This window comes from Canis lupus, chromosome 1 (genome assembly GCF_011100685.1).
Source record: "Canis lupus familiaris isolate Mischka breed German Shepherd chromosome 1, alternate assembly UU_Cfam_GSD_1.0, whole genome shotgun sequence".
Lineage (NCBI taxonomy): Eukaryota > Metazoa > Chordata > Mammalia > Carnivora > Canidae > Canis > Canis lupus.
The window spans coordinates 90,448,544-90,463,702 of NC_049222.1; the positions used below are offsets into that span (position 1 = coordinate 90,448,544).

Genomic DNA, 15,159 nt, shown 5'->3' on the forward strand with positions numbered 1-15,159 from the left:
AGAACAGAGGCCATTCTGGAAACCCAGCCCTCCACAGCCCTGCGTGAATGAACCATAGGAGGGAACACTGTAATGAGTGCAGGCAGTGGACACTGCGGGATGAAACAGGGATTCTTAGGAAGGCTGGACCCCCGGTCTCCAGCAGGAGCTGAATGCTGACCTAGGTAAGCAGGCTTGTGAAATGAGCCTCAGCCCACATTATTTATTAGCATAATTATTAGTAATAATCGCTATCATTCATTGAGGCCCTATCGTGTTCCAGGCTGTACTTTGCTTATCGTCTCCGCAAAAACCCTTTGGGGAGGTGGGTAGTAATAAGTTCACTTGGCAGATTTTACAAACTGAGGCCCAGAGGTGGTACTTAGCATCCAAGGTCCCACGAGCGCTGAGCATCAGAGGCAGAATTTGTCCTCAGGCCTCGAACCGGGACTGACCCGCACAAGGCCACGGCGTGGCACCCTGCCTGCTGCAGACACCACCCAGGGAAACACCTGCCTCCAACTCTCCTCTTCTTCGCCTTCACAAAGCTGCCCCCGGGGTTCTCCCCCAGAAAGCCACAGTTTTGCTGAAATAGGCAGCACTGATGTCCAAGCATCATCTGAGCTGCTGAAAATGAATCCAGGAGGAGGCAGCTGCCCCGGTTCTCACATCTTTTAAGCCGCTTTTCCAAGCAAAAGAGACTTCAGGAATCTCTCATGTGATTCAGTGCAGTGAAGGGTCGGGGCAACTTATCTGTTTGTGGCTAATGGTCAGATGCTGGGTGTTTCAGAAAATCAAGTGGGAGTCACTTGGCAGATCCCTGCCTTCTCTTCCCCAGCATCCTCCTACTGCAGAGCCTTCAGAGCCCCACAGCAGCAGATTGCAGAGGAGGGGACAGGGTGTCCTGGGCCAGCAGGGGGGCTGCCGGGGGCTGGGGGGTGAGTGCTGACTTCTGCCTCGACTGCAGGGCCCGTAGGGGAGTCTGACACAGAGCCAGAAGCTCTGGGAATCTGGGAGCTACCAGATGCTAACGTGTTCAAGGAGGGTTCAAAAAAAATAAAATAAAATAAAATAAAAAAAATAAAAAAAAAAGAGGGTTCAAAGGACCCCTTATGTTTGCCAAGTTGCCTGTGCCCCAGGAGAGGAGAGGAAGGGAGGGGAGGACAAAAGACCCTTCCTAATGTAAAAGCTTGCTTTTCCCCTCCTCTGGTATAAGAGAATGATGACAGTCTGAGCAAGCAAGGAGAGAGCAGGGGCCGGTGGACAGCAAGGCGGGATGTACCCCATAGACCTCCTGCCGCCAGCATGCCCCCCTAGGCACGTGGAGACACGAGAAGGCCCAACTCTGGGCACATCCATGTAGGTGCATTTTCAGGGTAGATAAGTAATTACCTGGTTCCACCTCTTATGACCTTGCGTGAAGTCGAGATGGAGACAATGAAAAATGAACCAATTCACCCCAGCAGGCTCCAGCACCTACCGGTCAGCAGTATCGAGGGCCCCTGATACATCTAACAGGAGCACCCGACCGGGGCACCGGCGGGGAGGACCCATCCATCACTGAAACCCGCACGGAGTCCCGTCCTGCTCGGACTCGAAACCAGAGCGTCAGGAAATGGTTCACGATACAACAATTGACTCCCGGATTCGTGCAGCATTTGTCTTTGAGGGCAGGTCACCGTTGGGGCCTCAGCTTCCCTATCTTTATTTTATTTATTTATTTACTTACTTATTATTTTTTTTAATACTCCACAAATTACTGGGGTTTTGTTTTGTTTTTTTAGATTTTATTTATTTATTCATGAGAGACAGAGAGAGAGAGGCAGAGACACAGGCAGAGGGAGAACCAGGCTCCATGCAGGGAGCCCGACGTGGGACTCCATTCAGGGTCTCCAGATCACGCCCTGGGCTGAAGCCGGCACTTAACCACTGAGCCACCCGGGCTACCCAAGCTTCCATATCTTTAAAGCTCGAAGGTTGAGCTCTGTGACCTGTACCTTCTCTCCTAGGATGAAAATTCTGTGTTGCAGTTTCTTAACATAGGCTTTAAAGGGTTAAGCACCTGCTCACAGTCACTGGAGTATACGAAACAGCTGGGTGGTTTAACATCAGGATGTCTTCAGAAGCAAGGAATTAGTACTTTTTTTTTTTTCCTAATAGAGACATTAATGTTTTTGTCAATAACAGACTAAGTTCATTCTGCCTCTAAATGGGAATCTCTCCGTCTTGGTAAGGCTCTCTAAAGTGGCTTCGTGTCTGTGACAGTGTATGTGTCATGTTAGGATGACACAGTGGAAACCACATCAGCTTGTTTTTCACAACGTGTCTCCTAACACTGCTGGTTCCTCCATATCTTCGTGGGCTTCATTTGTGAATCCAGTTCTTGGCGGAGTGTCCACCACTGCTCTTGCATGTAAACCTCAGCCTTTGTCCGCTTGACCTCTTGGGCCTGGATACCCCCCCCCCCTTAGCATCCACAGCCTTTCCTACAGAGAGAGCTTATTTTCAGCTGCAGTGAGCGCACAGTTTCTGCAATGTGTCAGCGAGAAAGCAGGTAGGGTCACCTCCTTAGACCAGGTCCTCTAGTGACAAGAGCAGCTACAGAGATGAGAATTGCTGGGCTCTTTACATGCACTTTTGCTTGTGCCAGAACTGGTGTTCTTACGTGAACGCTGGCTGGGATCCAGTGCAAGCTGGCAGTTAGGCACAAATGGACTGTGCAGGGGGGGCTTGGCCTGGGGTCTGGTACCTGCTCTTGTCCTCTCCCAGCAGGGACAGGAAAGGAGCAGTGGTGGACAAGACCATGCAGTGGCCCGATGCCTCATGCATGGTCCAGTCACTAGACCAGGGCACCTCCCCTCCTGCCAAATTTCCTCAAGAGGCGGTTCGGCTCTCTGATGGAAATGGGGCCCACCACTGGACTCCAGTCCACCCAGTAGATTGGCCCAAATACAGATGGTCGATAGTCCCATGCTAGCAAGAGTTGAGGGAAAGCTGCATTTTCACGTGCATCTGTTAGCAAACCATGCAGCCCAGTGTGGCGGCTCAGAGGGCGACATGTAATACAGTCTGAGATGCAGGCTTTCTTTGAAATGCCCCTTTGCAGCGTCACCCCAGAAAAACACCAGCAAGTGTATATAAGGAAACTGCAGCATTTGTACAAAACATGACTGTCAATAGAGAAATTAACTGATAAACTGTAGTCCATCCAAACTGTAGGATAGTAGCCGCAGTGAAAGAAACTAAAGTGGGGGCCCCTGGGTGGCTCACTGGTTGAGCATCTGCCTTTGGCTCAGTGTGTGAACCTGGGGTCCTGGGATCAAGTCCCACATCGGGCCCCCTACAGGGAGCCTGCTTCTCCCTCTGCCTCTGTCTCTGCCTCTCTATCTCTCATGAATAAATCAATAAAATCTTAAAAATAAATAAATAAATAAAGCCAGGGGCGCCTGGGTGGCTCAGTCGGTTGAGCATCTGACTCTTGATTTCGTCTCAGGTCCTCATCTCAGGGTGGTGAGATCGAGCCCCTCATTGGACTCCTGGGCATGGAACCTGCTAAGATTCCTCTCTCTCCCTCCCCCTCTGTTCCCTCCCCACCTTCTTGTCAAAAAAAAAAAAAAAAATAGCTTCATGATGCCTCGTTCATTCTCTGTCTTTGAGAAATTAGCTGTTTCATATATAAATGGAATGAGTGACCGTTTCTCCTGCCACTGCCAAAGTTCCCTGCCTCCCACCTATGACAACAGGGAGGTTTATATGTGGATTCTCCTCTTTTTGCCTTCAGGATGCTGAACCTTTCTTGAGGACTCAGGTTCATTGTCACATCTATCAGTGTGCTCTGGCTCGCCTGGCCCCTTACCCTTTCCTGGACGTGGGCTGGCAGCCTTCCTTTTGCCCCTTCCTTACAGCTGCCCCTCGGCTGTTGTTCTTGTGCACACTCGTCTCCTGTGCTGGTCATGATTGGTTGGGGTCCAGGAAACAGATCAGCTGGCTTTGACCAGCGAGCTATTCATTCTCTCGTTCATCAACTACTACTTGTTGAGGGCTTACCAGAGGTAAGGCTTTTAACTGGTGGCCACCGAAAGGCCCCAGAGACAAATATTACATGGATCCTGTACCCTGTTTTTTGTTTGTTTGTTTGTTTTTTGTTTTTTTTTAGTAAACTCCATGCCCAGTGCAGAGCCCAACGTGGTACTCAAACCCATGACCGTGAGATCAGGACTTGAGCTGAGATCAAGTCAGATGCTGAGTCACCCAGGAGCCCTCTACCCTGTTCTGTGGGGAGAGTTGATAGGTCAATGATGGCAGGAGGAAGGGACAGGAGGGTGGAAGTTACAGTACCACAGGTACAGGCAGGGGCACCAGGGTGGCTCAGTGGTTGAGCTGGGTTTGACCTGTGGAGATTGGGGGCCAGTGGGACCAGCACAAGCTCATATCAAAGGCAGGATCTGTGCTGGGGTAGAGAGTGGATTGAGTCTGGTACATGGTTCAAGAGCAGGGGAGATGTGGGAAATCAGGTTGCTCCTCAGAGTCCAGGCCAGGCCAGCAAGTTTGGACTTTTCCAGATGCCACGAGAGGTGTTGATTGAGGAAAAGAGACAGGCCTCTAGAAGTACCGTGGCCATCCAGGAGAAAGTGCATAGAGAGAGAGGACAACCAGATGCTAGCAGATTAGGTACAAGGGAATGAGGGGTGGGATGCAGTCTGGGGTGTGGAGGGATAGGGGCTGGAAAGGAGAGCTCTGTGGGCTTCACGTGAGCAGGACTTCTTGCCAGTGCTCGGAGGTGGGAGGGACGTGATGGGAGGAATTTCCTAAGAGAATCCTGAGGCTTGGAGCTTGAAGGGAGTGTGCTCAGGACCCAAGAGAAGAGGATTGGGTTTACTCTGCAGGGAAAGGTAATGGGTTTAATTTTAAACACAGGGAATTTGGGGCACCTGGATGGCTCAGTGGTTGAGCATCTGCCTTTGGCTCAGGTCATGATCCTGGGGTCCTGGGATCGAGTCCCACATCGGGCTCCCTGCAGGGAGCCTGCTTCTCACTCTGCCTGTGTCTCTGCCTCTCTCTCTGTCTCTCTCATGAATAAATATATAAAATCTTAAAAAATAATAACAAAAATAAACACAGTGAGTTTATAGTCCAAGAAGCTCAGCCAGATGGGAGATGTCCAGCAGGTACCAAAATACAGAAGTAGTTCTCTGTGAGAAATCAGGGCAAGAGCTATAAATTGTGAAGGAGTCATTTGCAAGAAGATGATAAAGCTTGTGTGACAAGGGGTGACGAGTCATGCGGTTTGGAGGAAGTCTAGGGTAGAGGCTAGAGAAGCGATGGATGGGGGCAAAAGCCAGGAGAGCCACAGTAGAAGGTAGAGGGAAGAGGCAAGGTCACAAGTCCAGTGCTCCCGAGGGGAGGAGGGAAGACGAGGGCAACTGGGGCTGTGATTAGCACGTCATGGGTGACCTGGGGAAGACTTGCCTGGGAATAAGACAGCCACCAGCTTGTCGGGCAGAACCCAGCAAGTGGGCGGTGAGGCCAACCCTTGAGTTAAATTTGGTGGTCATACAGTGGAGACAGAGCAGTAAGCATTAAGAAGTGTGGGGAGAAATCGAGGGAAGAGATTAATCCCACGGGCGCCTGGGTGGCTCAGTCTGACTTGGTTTCAGCTCAGGTCGTGGTCCCAGGGTCCTGAGATCAAGCCCCATGTCGGGCTCCCTGCTCCGTGGGGAGCCTGCTTCTCCCTCTCCCTCTGCCCCTCCCACTCGTGCTTGCTCTTTCTCTAGAATAAGTAAATCTAGGGATTTATTCTATAGTGGCTCAGTGTTTGAGCACCTACCTTTGGCTCAGGTTGTGATCCCAGGGTCCTGGGATCAAGTCTCACATCAGGCTCCCCGCAGGGAGCCTGCTTCTCCCTCTGCCTGTGTCTCTGCCTCTCTCTATGTCTGTGTCTCTCATGAATAAATAAATAAATCTTTAAAACAAATAAAAATAAAATAAGTAAATCTATTTTTTTAAAAAAAGACCAAATACTCATTAGGATGACTATTATTTAAAAAAAAAAATAGTGTTAACAAGGATGCGGAGAAATTGGAACCCCTGTGTGTCGCTGGTAGGGATGCTGCTGTGTGAAACATTCTCTTAGTTCCTGAAAAAAAACTAAATCTAGAATTACTCTATAATCCAGCAATCCCACTTCTGGGGATGTGCTCCAAAGAACTGCCATATGGTCTTGAATAACAGATATTGGAACACCACCGATCACACCAGCATTATTCACAGTAGCCAGAGGCAGACACTGCCCACCTACTCATGGATAGATGAATGGATAGTCTAAGTGTGGTGTCTACACACAGTGGGACATTCTTCAGCCTTCAAAGGGAAGGAAATCCTGTCACAAGCTACAGCATGGATGGACCTTGAGGACGATGTGTACTACAATAAGCCAGTCACAAAATGACAAACACTGGGTGACTGTACTTATGTGAGATTCCTGGAGTTGTCGCACCCACAGAGACAGGATGTAGAAGGTTGGTTCCCAGGGGCTGAGGGAGGAAGGAAAGGACAGTTCTTGTTTGGTGGGAATGGGAAGATGAAAACGTTCTGGAGATGGCAGGTGCATGACAGTGTCTAGACCTAATACACACACCCCCCCTGAAATGTATGCTTAAAAGTAGTTAAAATGATCTGTTTTGTGTCATGTGTGTTTTACCACAATAAGAAAAATTTAAAAACTAAAGTCCTTTTTTCAAAGATTTTATTTATTTTTCATGAGAAAAACAGAGAGGCTGAGACACAGGCAGAGGAAGAAGCAGGCTCCTCACAGGGAGCCTGATGCGGGACTCGATCCTAGGACTCCAGGATCACGCCCTGAGCCGAAGGCAGATGCTCAACCACTGAGCCACCCAGGTGCCCCAAGAAAATGAAAATCCTGAAAGAGAAACTAATCTGTTGATCAGAGGAAGAAAGAGCGAAGTAAAAATTTGTCTCACGTGCTGGCAAATACCTGCCAGTATCAGTTTTCGTCACATCAGAGCGGGGCTCAGTGACCAGCACCTGCCTTGCCTGTGGGGGAGCTTCTCACCCAAAGAGGCTGGAGGGGGTCATTCTGCGGAGCCCTAAGCACCAGCCACCATTAACTTTGGCTTCAGACAGGCTGCAGTTGAGGAGAGAAAGGAAATTTTTCTGGAAGGCAAACCAAAATACTTGTCCAAACGTGAGCTCTTCGCTCTTCAAACAGTGCAAAAGTAGCACAGTGGCCTGGAGGGAAGAAGGTGCATTCCCTGAAAGCCTCAATCAGCCACAGATGAACCAGACACACAGAAAAGGGTCGAAGTCCTTTCTTGGGGGCTAATTGAAAAGATGATGCTTTACATAAAAAATATTTCAGAGATATATATATACTGATTTTTTTGGGAGGGGAGGTCTTAGGCACCCTGTAGAAATTGTCTTTTGGAAAAAAAAAAAACGGATACATTGTGCTCTTATTTTGTTATTTCTCTTCATTCTTAACGTGAACCATTTCGAAACAGCGTATTCTTATTCTTGTAACCTGAACTTACCTTATCCGTCGATGATGGCCGTGATGTATTTAGGTGGTGAAATAGCTTGTGTGGCTGTGAGTAGGCATGTACCCTCCTGTCTGGAAATGCCTAGAATTTCCTATCCTGACTGATTTCATCTGGTGTATGTTTTATTTAGATGTGTCCTGGCGTCTGCTTCCTTATTCTGAACCAGAGGAAAATATTAATAATTACTAGTCTTAGATTTCCTGTAACGCTAGCTAGAAAGGAGAACGAAAAGTTGGCATAGCATGATAGCCAGTACTGGGAGTTTTGTATTTGCTTTTTTGAAAGAAGACTTGAGTCCCCGGGTGGTAAAGATAAAATAATATACCCGACAACATTCTCTACTCTGCTTCTAGCGTATCCTTTGGGGGCACAGTGTTTACTTTTAAATTACAAGCTGCAGATTGTATGCAAGTTCTATTGGAGAAGTGGCTCGCCAACTTTTTCCCTTATCCATTTCAAGCGGCAAAGTCTCAGGCTACTTCTAAATGAGAAACTGCTTTAAAACCACACGGCTAACACTGCGTATCCTAAACGTTTTGTGAAACCGCGTGTTTTAGGGAAGATGATAGAATTCCAGGGTGAAAGGCAGCCCACTGGCTGGTGGATTGGTCGAGAATCGAGCTCGTTCCTGGGTGCTGGGTTCATAGGCAGCGCTCCCTGTTCTTGTGACCTGCCCTCCTGGCTGTGGGGTTGCCTCCAAAACTTGTATCCTTTTTCTTAGCCTTCACCAGAAGCCCCTCCAGGTTGACATTTCCATCTCTCTCTCTCTCTCTCTCTCTCTCTCTCTCTCCCCCCCCCCCCCTTTAAGGCTGAAACCTCTGTAACCCTTCCTGCTTCTCAGCGAGAAGCGCAGGACTACTTGCAATCTGTCTCTCATTGCAGGATATCGGACAGAGCCAGGCCAGTTCTCCAGTGTGTTCTCCAGAGTGGCAGATGCCACGTACAGCCTGCTTTGTGGGTGTGATTCCTCCTGTTTTCTCAGATCCCGGGATCAAATGGGAAATCTACTCCAGAGATGACCGTTGAGCCTCATTTGCCCTGGTCTGCTTTACTTTCTGTGGTTCTGTCCCATACGTGTTTACACCATTGGCAGCTGCAGCCGCACGTGGGACCACCCCATTGTGGTGCTGCTCCTGGACCTGAGGCATTCCAGAGTCCCCCAGGAACACGGTCCCATGTGCTCACCAGGAGCCAGGCTCCTTGGCCGTGGCCCAGGCCGAGATCGTGGTTCCACTGTGCATCCCAGCAGGTGTTGGATGCGGCTTTTTCTCTGCCTCCGTGGCCAGGCTTTGCTTGGAGTCTGTGCAGGAAAGACACAGGTGGAATTCAGTAGAGCCCGTGCACTTGGTAGTCCTCCCAACTCCTGCCGGCGTGCGGGCGAGCCCTGTCCTGTGGTCACGGCACATCTTACGAAGACTAAATCCCGTGGTCTTTCCCCCACACGCGCATCCATTGTGAAGCACCCACTGTGTGCACTGCACCCGGCCAATATACGGTAGACGTTCTTGGCCTGATTTCCCAGATGTTTGTCCTCCACCTTGTAGACTGACTTCCTGTTTCTGCCACGAGGCTCTGATGGCTCGGCTGGTTCAGCCGTGCCTTTGGGCTGTTGGCCCAGCCTCGGGAAGTGTTACATGTAACTCGGGCGCCAAGCATGATGCTGTAGAAAGCACAAACTGACGGGCTCAGCTTTCAACTTGGGATTTGTTTTAACTGTCAGTCTCTGGGTGTGGAAAGAAGGACGAATGAAGTAGGTGTCCCTTTGCCCTGAATGTCAGAATTGAGCCTCTTCTGAGAACATGCAGGGACGTTTGAGCTGTGTTGTCACTTAATTCTTTTTTTGTTTGTTTGTTCCTTTCTCAACCAGTGTTAATACAAATCTGGCTAATTTCTTGGTGCTATGGTAGACTCACTCTCGCTGCTGCTGCTGCTTTTGCACAAGTTTGCAGACTCAGTGGGGGTGCGGGGGTCATGATGACCAACCAGTACGTAGAGTCTTCATGGTGGCAAACTCTTTTGTCATCTACCTTCTCAGTCCTCAAAGCAGCTTCACAAGACATAATTATTGTCCTCCTTTTACAGTTAAAGAGACTCCAGTGTTGATTGAGGTGCTGCTGTCTGATGTCAGAGCCCACAGTTTCTGGGAACTGGCCACTGAGGGCTGTGGGGAGGAGGCCGGGGCCTGGGAGGTGGTGCAAGGGATTGGGCTCAGCGCTGAGGAGCTGCCGTAGCTGGGCCCCACATGTGGTCACCAAACCGTGACGCTTGATATGACTTTCATGGGGGCCTTTCAGCGGCATCAGGCTTTATGGGGCCCGCCTCACCGTTTTGTGTAGAACCATCTTTCCTAAGTGCTCGACCTTGTCCCCATTTTACAGACATGGAAACTGAGGCACGGAGAGGGTGTGGAACTGACCAAACAAAGCCTACCCAGCTGGCCCTGGCTCTGTCCTGTCGCATTCTGACCAAGGGTCAGCTTCTGCTACCCCTGCAAGCCTCCATTCTCAGGGCTCCGGGTACCCAGTGGCTGTAGATCAAGAACTGGTGAGACCCCCTCCTTCTTTTGGAGCATTGACACCTCCGCCCCTTCCTTCCCAGAGTTCCCACCTTTTGGGACAAATTTAAGCTCCAACAGAAGAGATCTTCCTGCTTCCGGATACCACTGTCTGAAGGGATGGTTTGCTTGATCACTAGATGATAACACTGTTTTTTTGTATGGTTTATAAAGCACGTCCACCGACGTTCTGCTGTTTGATTTTGATTTGACACCAGCCATCCTGTTACACACCCCGTCCCCCCGCCCCCAAGATGAAAAAAAGCAGAGCTTTTATCACAAGGGACCTATTGTCCAAGGGAGGAATTTGTGATGCCCCGGCTGTGCCATAGGCCCAGTGAGGTACGAGTGTGTTCCTCATTCCCAGGAGGGCACATGTATGTGTGAGCAGACCCCGTACTAAATCCTTATTGAATTCCTGTACCTTCAAAAGCCAGGATCTTCTAACTTTAAGACATTGAGACAGACTGCAGACAAACAGAATAAGGAAGCTAATTACTGGTACTAATTATCACGGTGGCCTGTGGTTAGCCTCGTGTCACAGTGGGGAAACCAAAGCCAAGCATGCTCATCCCATCCCTCAGGTTGTATAGGGGATTTCCTCTATATAAGGCAGCTTTGTGTCTAGTTCGCTGGAGGGCCACTTAGAGCAGAGTCGGCCATCGTGAGGATTTATCTCAGGATGCTGTTACCTGAGAGAATTAAAAGTCACACCGCGTATAGACTTTAAGACTGAGTATATTTTGTTAAAGCACAGGGAGGAAATGTGAGTGTTTGGATTGTGCGTATCACCACATGCTGCCTCTCTGCGTGAGTGAGACAAGTCCGCCGGGCCAGTCATGATGAGTTAACCCCTCCTGTGCACCTGCTCACTTCAGAGATTGTCCAGGAGTGAAGGGGTTGCTGAGAGAAGTCTCCCCGGCTGATGGTGACAGTGTGGGGTCAGGGAGCCACCACAGCATCACCACTGCTGCTGGGCAGGAGGCTGGAGGGGGGCTGAGCAGGAGGCCCTCAGAGGTGCTGAGCGCCTGTCAGGACAGCACATGGCTTATTCTTGACACTCCAGTCGATTTTATAACTGTCCCCCATAAGAAGTATTTAAGGAATGTGGGGCCCCAGAAGCCTCCATGCCATGGTCCAGGAGTGTGTGTCATGCACGGGGCAGGCTGGGGGCTGAGATGATTCTGCCCGGGTCCTAGGTTTGGGGGGAAGCCTGAAGGGCGTCCCTTCTCACTTGTCCTTTTTTGTGCATTACATTAAAACAGTCAAAAATATGTTCTTGCCTTTGTGTTGACCTGTGTCAGGGAGCGGGTGTGGTGTGTCACCCCGTATTTCCTGGAGCAGCAGGGGAGCTGGCTGGTGTGCAGCCACAGCCAGGCCCGGCCAGGCGCCCATGTCGTCCGCCTCCCAGGCCGCAGACCTCTCCAGCAGGCTCCTGCGGGGTGCTCGACGGGCTTCTGCTCATTTTGAGGACGAAAGCGTTGTCCTGGTGTAATTTGTGAGTTGCGTATCCATGTCGTACACGGAATTGAGAGGGAGAGAGGTACTGTGTTTGTTACTAGCGCACAAAAAGCGTACTTTTCTCTCAGGAGCTCACTTAGTTTCTGGAAGTGGCCGTTGCCGGTGCTTGCACAGCTCGTGGTGGCCGAGTAGGGGGAGAGGCACTGCGAGCCTGCTCCCCACCACAGGGACCCTCATTTACCAGCCCGGCCACTTCCCTCCAGCACATGCAGAGCCCGGCGCTGGCCCCTCTCAGAATGGGTGTTAGATTTTCCAGCTGCCCGTGAAGATGTGTTTTCAAGGAGAGCGTAATCCTCACCAGCCCTCGCTTTGTCACTACCCTTTCATTACCCGTACATGGAAAAAACAAAAAACAAACAAAAAAAAAAAAACCCAAAAAACATACATTTAATTGTTTCAAAGATTTTATATATTTTATATAATATATATTATATATATACACACACATACATACATACATATTTTTAGGCAAATATATAGTAAATGCAGGGAGATGAATAAAGGGCTATTTTTTTCAGCTTGTGGCTTCTAATTACATCAGTTACAGCTTAGCCCTGCTCTTAACTAGAGTGCAGGCATGAACTGGAAAAGAATGAGCTAATCCATGATAGATGGGGTTGAATAAAGATCTCCATTCATATCTTTACCTTTTATCCCTTGTTCCGAGTGCCAAGAATTAATGCTGTTTGAAAGTACAAACTGAACCTGCCAAGCTTCGGACGGCTCCGATAATCCTAATTATTTTAGATGTTAGTGAGAAGGGCAGCAGTTCTGCTCTGGAAAAGAATCCCATTGTGAAACATTAAATGTCTGCTAAGTGGTGTTGATTGGACGTGATTTTATTTCCAAACAAGACAGTTACCACGAAGCGGAAAAAGTTGTCGTTTGAGAAATTTTCATTCGCTTTTCGGCAGACTCGGAGGCCTGCAAAGTCGGGAAACCCGCGGCCAGCACTCGAGTTTTCCCGTCCACGTCTAGGTGCGGAGCTGCGCGCAACTGCGGAATGCCCCCTGCGTTCTTATATTTGTGAATGGTTTCTTAGTGGGCGTCTAACAGTATTTAACATGGAGAGGAAGAGAATTTTTCTCAAGCATGAATATCCTGTTTTCTCACATCACTGGAGGAGAATGATTTGTTCCAGGCCACTGACTTCCAACACATCATTCAAGTTAAAAGTCAGGGGTCTTGGCAATGTCGAAAGATTTAGCAGTTAGAGTGGTTTTTGTTTTGTTTTTTAGCGAGGTGGGTTTCGGGGAGGTGGGGCCAGTAAGATGGTTAGATAGTATCGCTGGAACCATCTTTTAAAAAAATCCGCTCCCCAGCACTGGTAAGAGTGATTATGTGTAAGGTTTTTTTGTTTGTTTTTAAATACTAGTAGAAGAAAAGCCCCTTTAGCTTCTGTAGACAAATCGGCTACTTGAGAAAAAACGAACTGGGCTTGCTGGTTCCATCTGGGTTCAGCCTCAGAGGAGGTTTGCCTACTTCTCTCTTTTTAAAAAAAAAAAAAAAAGATTTTTTATTTATTTATTCATGAGAGACACAGAGAGAGGCAGAGACACAGGCAGAGGGAGAAGCAGGCTCCCTATGAGGAGCCCGATGCAGGACTCGATCCCAGGACCCCAGGATCAGGCCCTGAGCCGAAGGCAGTTGCTCAACCACTGAGCCAGCTAGGCACCCTTCAAGGGTCACATTTTTCTGTTTCGTACTTTTTAGTCTCTACTTCAGCCTCCAGAAGTCAGTCATTTCTGCCATTTCTGTAAATGCCAGGAGCCTGCCTGAGGTGGAGCGAGGGCAGATTCCTGACTGGTTTATTGCCTATGAATGACCCTCCCTCCATCCGTCCCCCCCCCCCCCCAGCAGAGCACTAAGATCTTCAAGGATGCAAACAATTGTATGTTGAGCATCTCTGGGCCAATTTTTCTTTCTTTCTTGGCGCTTATTCCCCAAAGTGGAATTACCAAGTCAGAGAGGGATGGACGGTTTTTACCGTTCTTAATACACGTCACTAGATTGTGGTCCAGAAAGACTGATTTCTAGTGCTACTAGCAGTGTACCTTTTCCTACAGTCCCACTGACTATGACAGGGCATTAGCATTTTTACAAAATAATTAGGAGGAACATAGCCTTGTGTCAGGCTCATTGGAATCCACCTGAAAAGCAGAAAGGATAATTCTGACTTTTGAATGTTTAATTGATATCAAATGATTTACCGTGATCAATGATTACTCTTCCCCCAACAAAAAATTTTTTTAATGTTTTATTTATTTATGATAGTCACACACAGACAGAGAGAGAGAGAGGCAGAGACACAGGCAGAGGGAGAAGCAGGCTCCATGCACTGGGAGCCCGACGTGGGATTCGATCCCGGGTCTCCAGGATCGCGCCCAGGGCCAAAGGCAGGCGCCAAACCGCTGCGCCACCCAGGGATCCCCCAACAAAATTTAATGAAGCTGCATTAAAACGGATAGGGTACCTTTAAGGGTGGCTGTAAAATAGATCTGAACACGGAGGCGATGTTTACTGTAACTACTATAGGGGGAGGGCACACAAACCGAGTTCAACAAACACCGTCCCTAACTTCAGCAGCTCACTTTTTGAAGGTGATGCTAACTAAGCCTTGAACAAAAGTAAAAACAACATAGATGTAGATGTACGTTTGAGTGGAGAGACACTGAAAAATACTGGCATTTGCCAAAACAGGCCGAGTTTATGTATTTGCATCCTCTCCAGAGCGCTGTCACGCGTGAAGGAAGCAGGGGACCTCTCTCTGTCACTGTGTGTGTCTGTGTACCTCGAGTCTCAGGAACACTTTCCAAGAAAACACCCACAAGGCAAACTGAGGCCAAATCAGCTATTATTTTAATCTGAATTGCATTACCTCCCCTGTTGTCTTCCTTTTGCAGAATTCCTGCCTCTACTGTGTTGGGTCACAGGTCAGCTAAATGGGAGTGGGGGGTGCTTATGGCCGAGGGTAAGGAGGGGGGGCATCCCTTAGGTCCCGTGAAGGCAGGAGGCAGGCCTGGGGCTCAGCACACATCAGGGAGCACTCACCCACTCCCGCCTCGCTGCTGCATTAGTCTGACATGGGTCACTTATTTGCCTCCTTGAACTCAGGTACTAGGAAGGTTCCATAGCCAGTGACTACATGTGACATGTGGTGGCCAAGGGTGGGACGGTACAAGGTGGATGAGGCTGAGGGTCAAGGGTCTGGCTGACCAGTGCCACATGCCCCACAGGGTCCCCTGTGTCAATTGGGGAGAATAATTCTGTCAGTAGATGGTTGGAGGATTGCATACTTCAGCCAGGGAGTGTTGCCTACCAGAAGTAGGCGGTAAATGTTCTTCCCTCCTGTCCCCATGGTTTCTAGACAGAGGAACTTCTGTCACTGGTGTGAGGTGGGGTAGGGGCCAGTGAACAGAGTAACTCATGGACTCTCCCCATTGGCTCTTCGGTGGCTCTCCAGCTCTGTCTGGTGAAACCCATCTTGTCCTCCAAGATGGCAGAGCGTTGGGATGTTCCTTTGTATCTCCAACATCCTATGCATGT

At 49.2% G+C, this 15,159-nt stretch overlaps 1 protein-coding gene across 5 annotated transcripts in view; it reads left to right on the top strand.

The window, feature by feature from the left end:
* DMRT1 (doublesex and mab-3 related transcription factor 1) overlaps positions 1 to 15,159 on the top strand; it is a 113,418-nt gene that overhangs the window by 95,250 nt on the left and 3,009 nt on the right. The window contains exon 5 of one of the 5 annotated variants that reach the window (XM_038527159.1): positions 9,917 to 10,082. The exons of the other annotated variants lie outside the window; for them this stretch is intronic. Within the exon in view, the coding sequence (XP_038383087.1) occupies positions 9,917 to 10,071 (155 nt within the window). The 3' untranslated portion in view covers positions 10,072 to 10,082. The remainder of the gene's footprint in view (positions 1 to 9,916; positions 10,083 to 15,159) is intronic. 5 annotated transcript variants of the gene reach the window in all.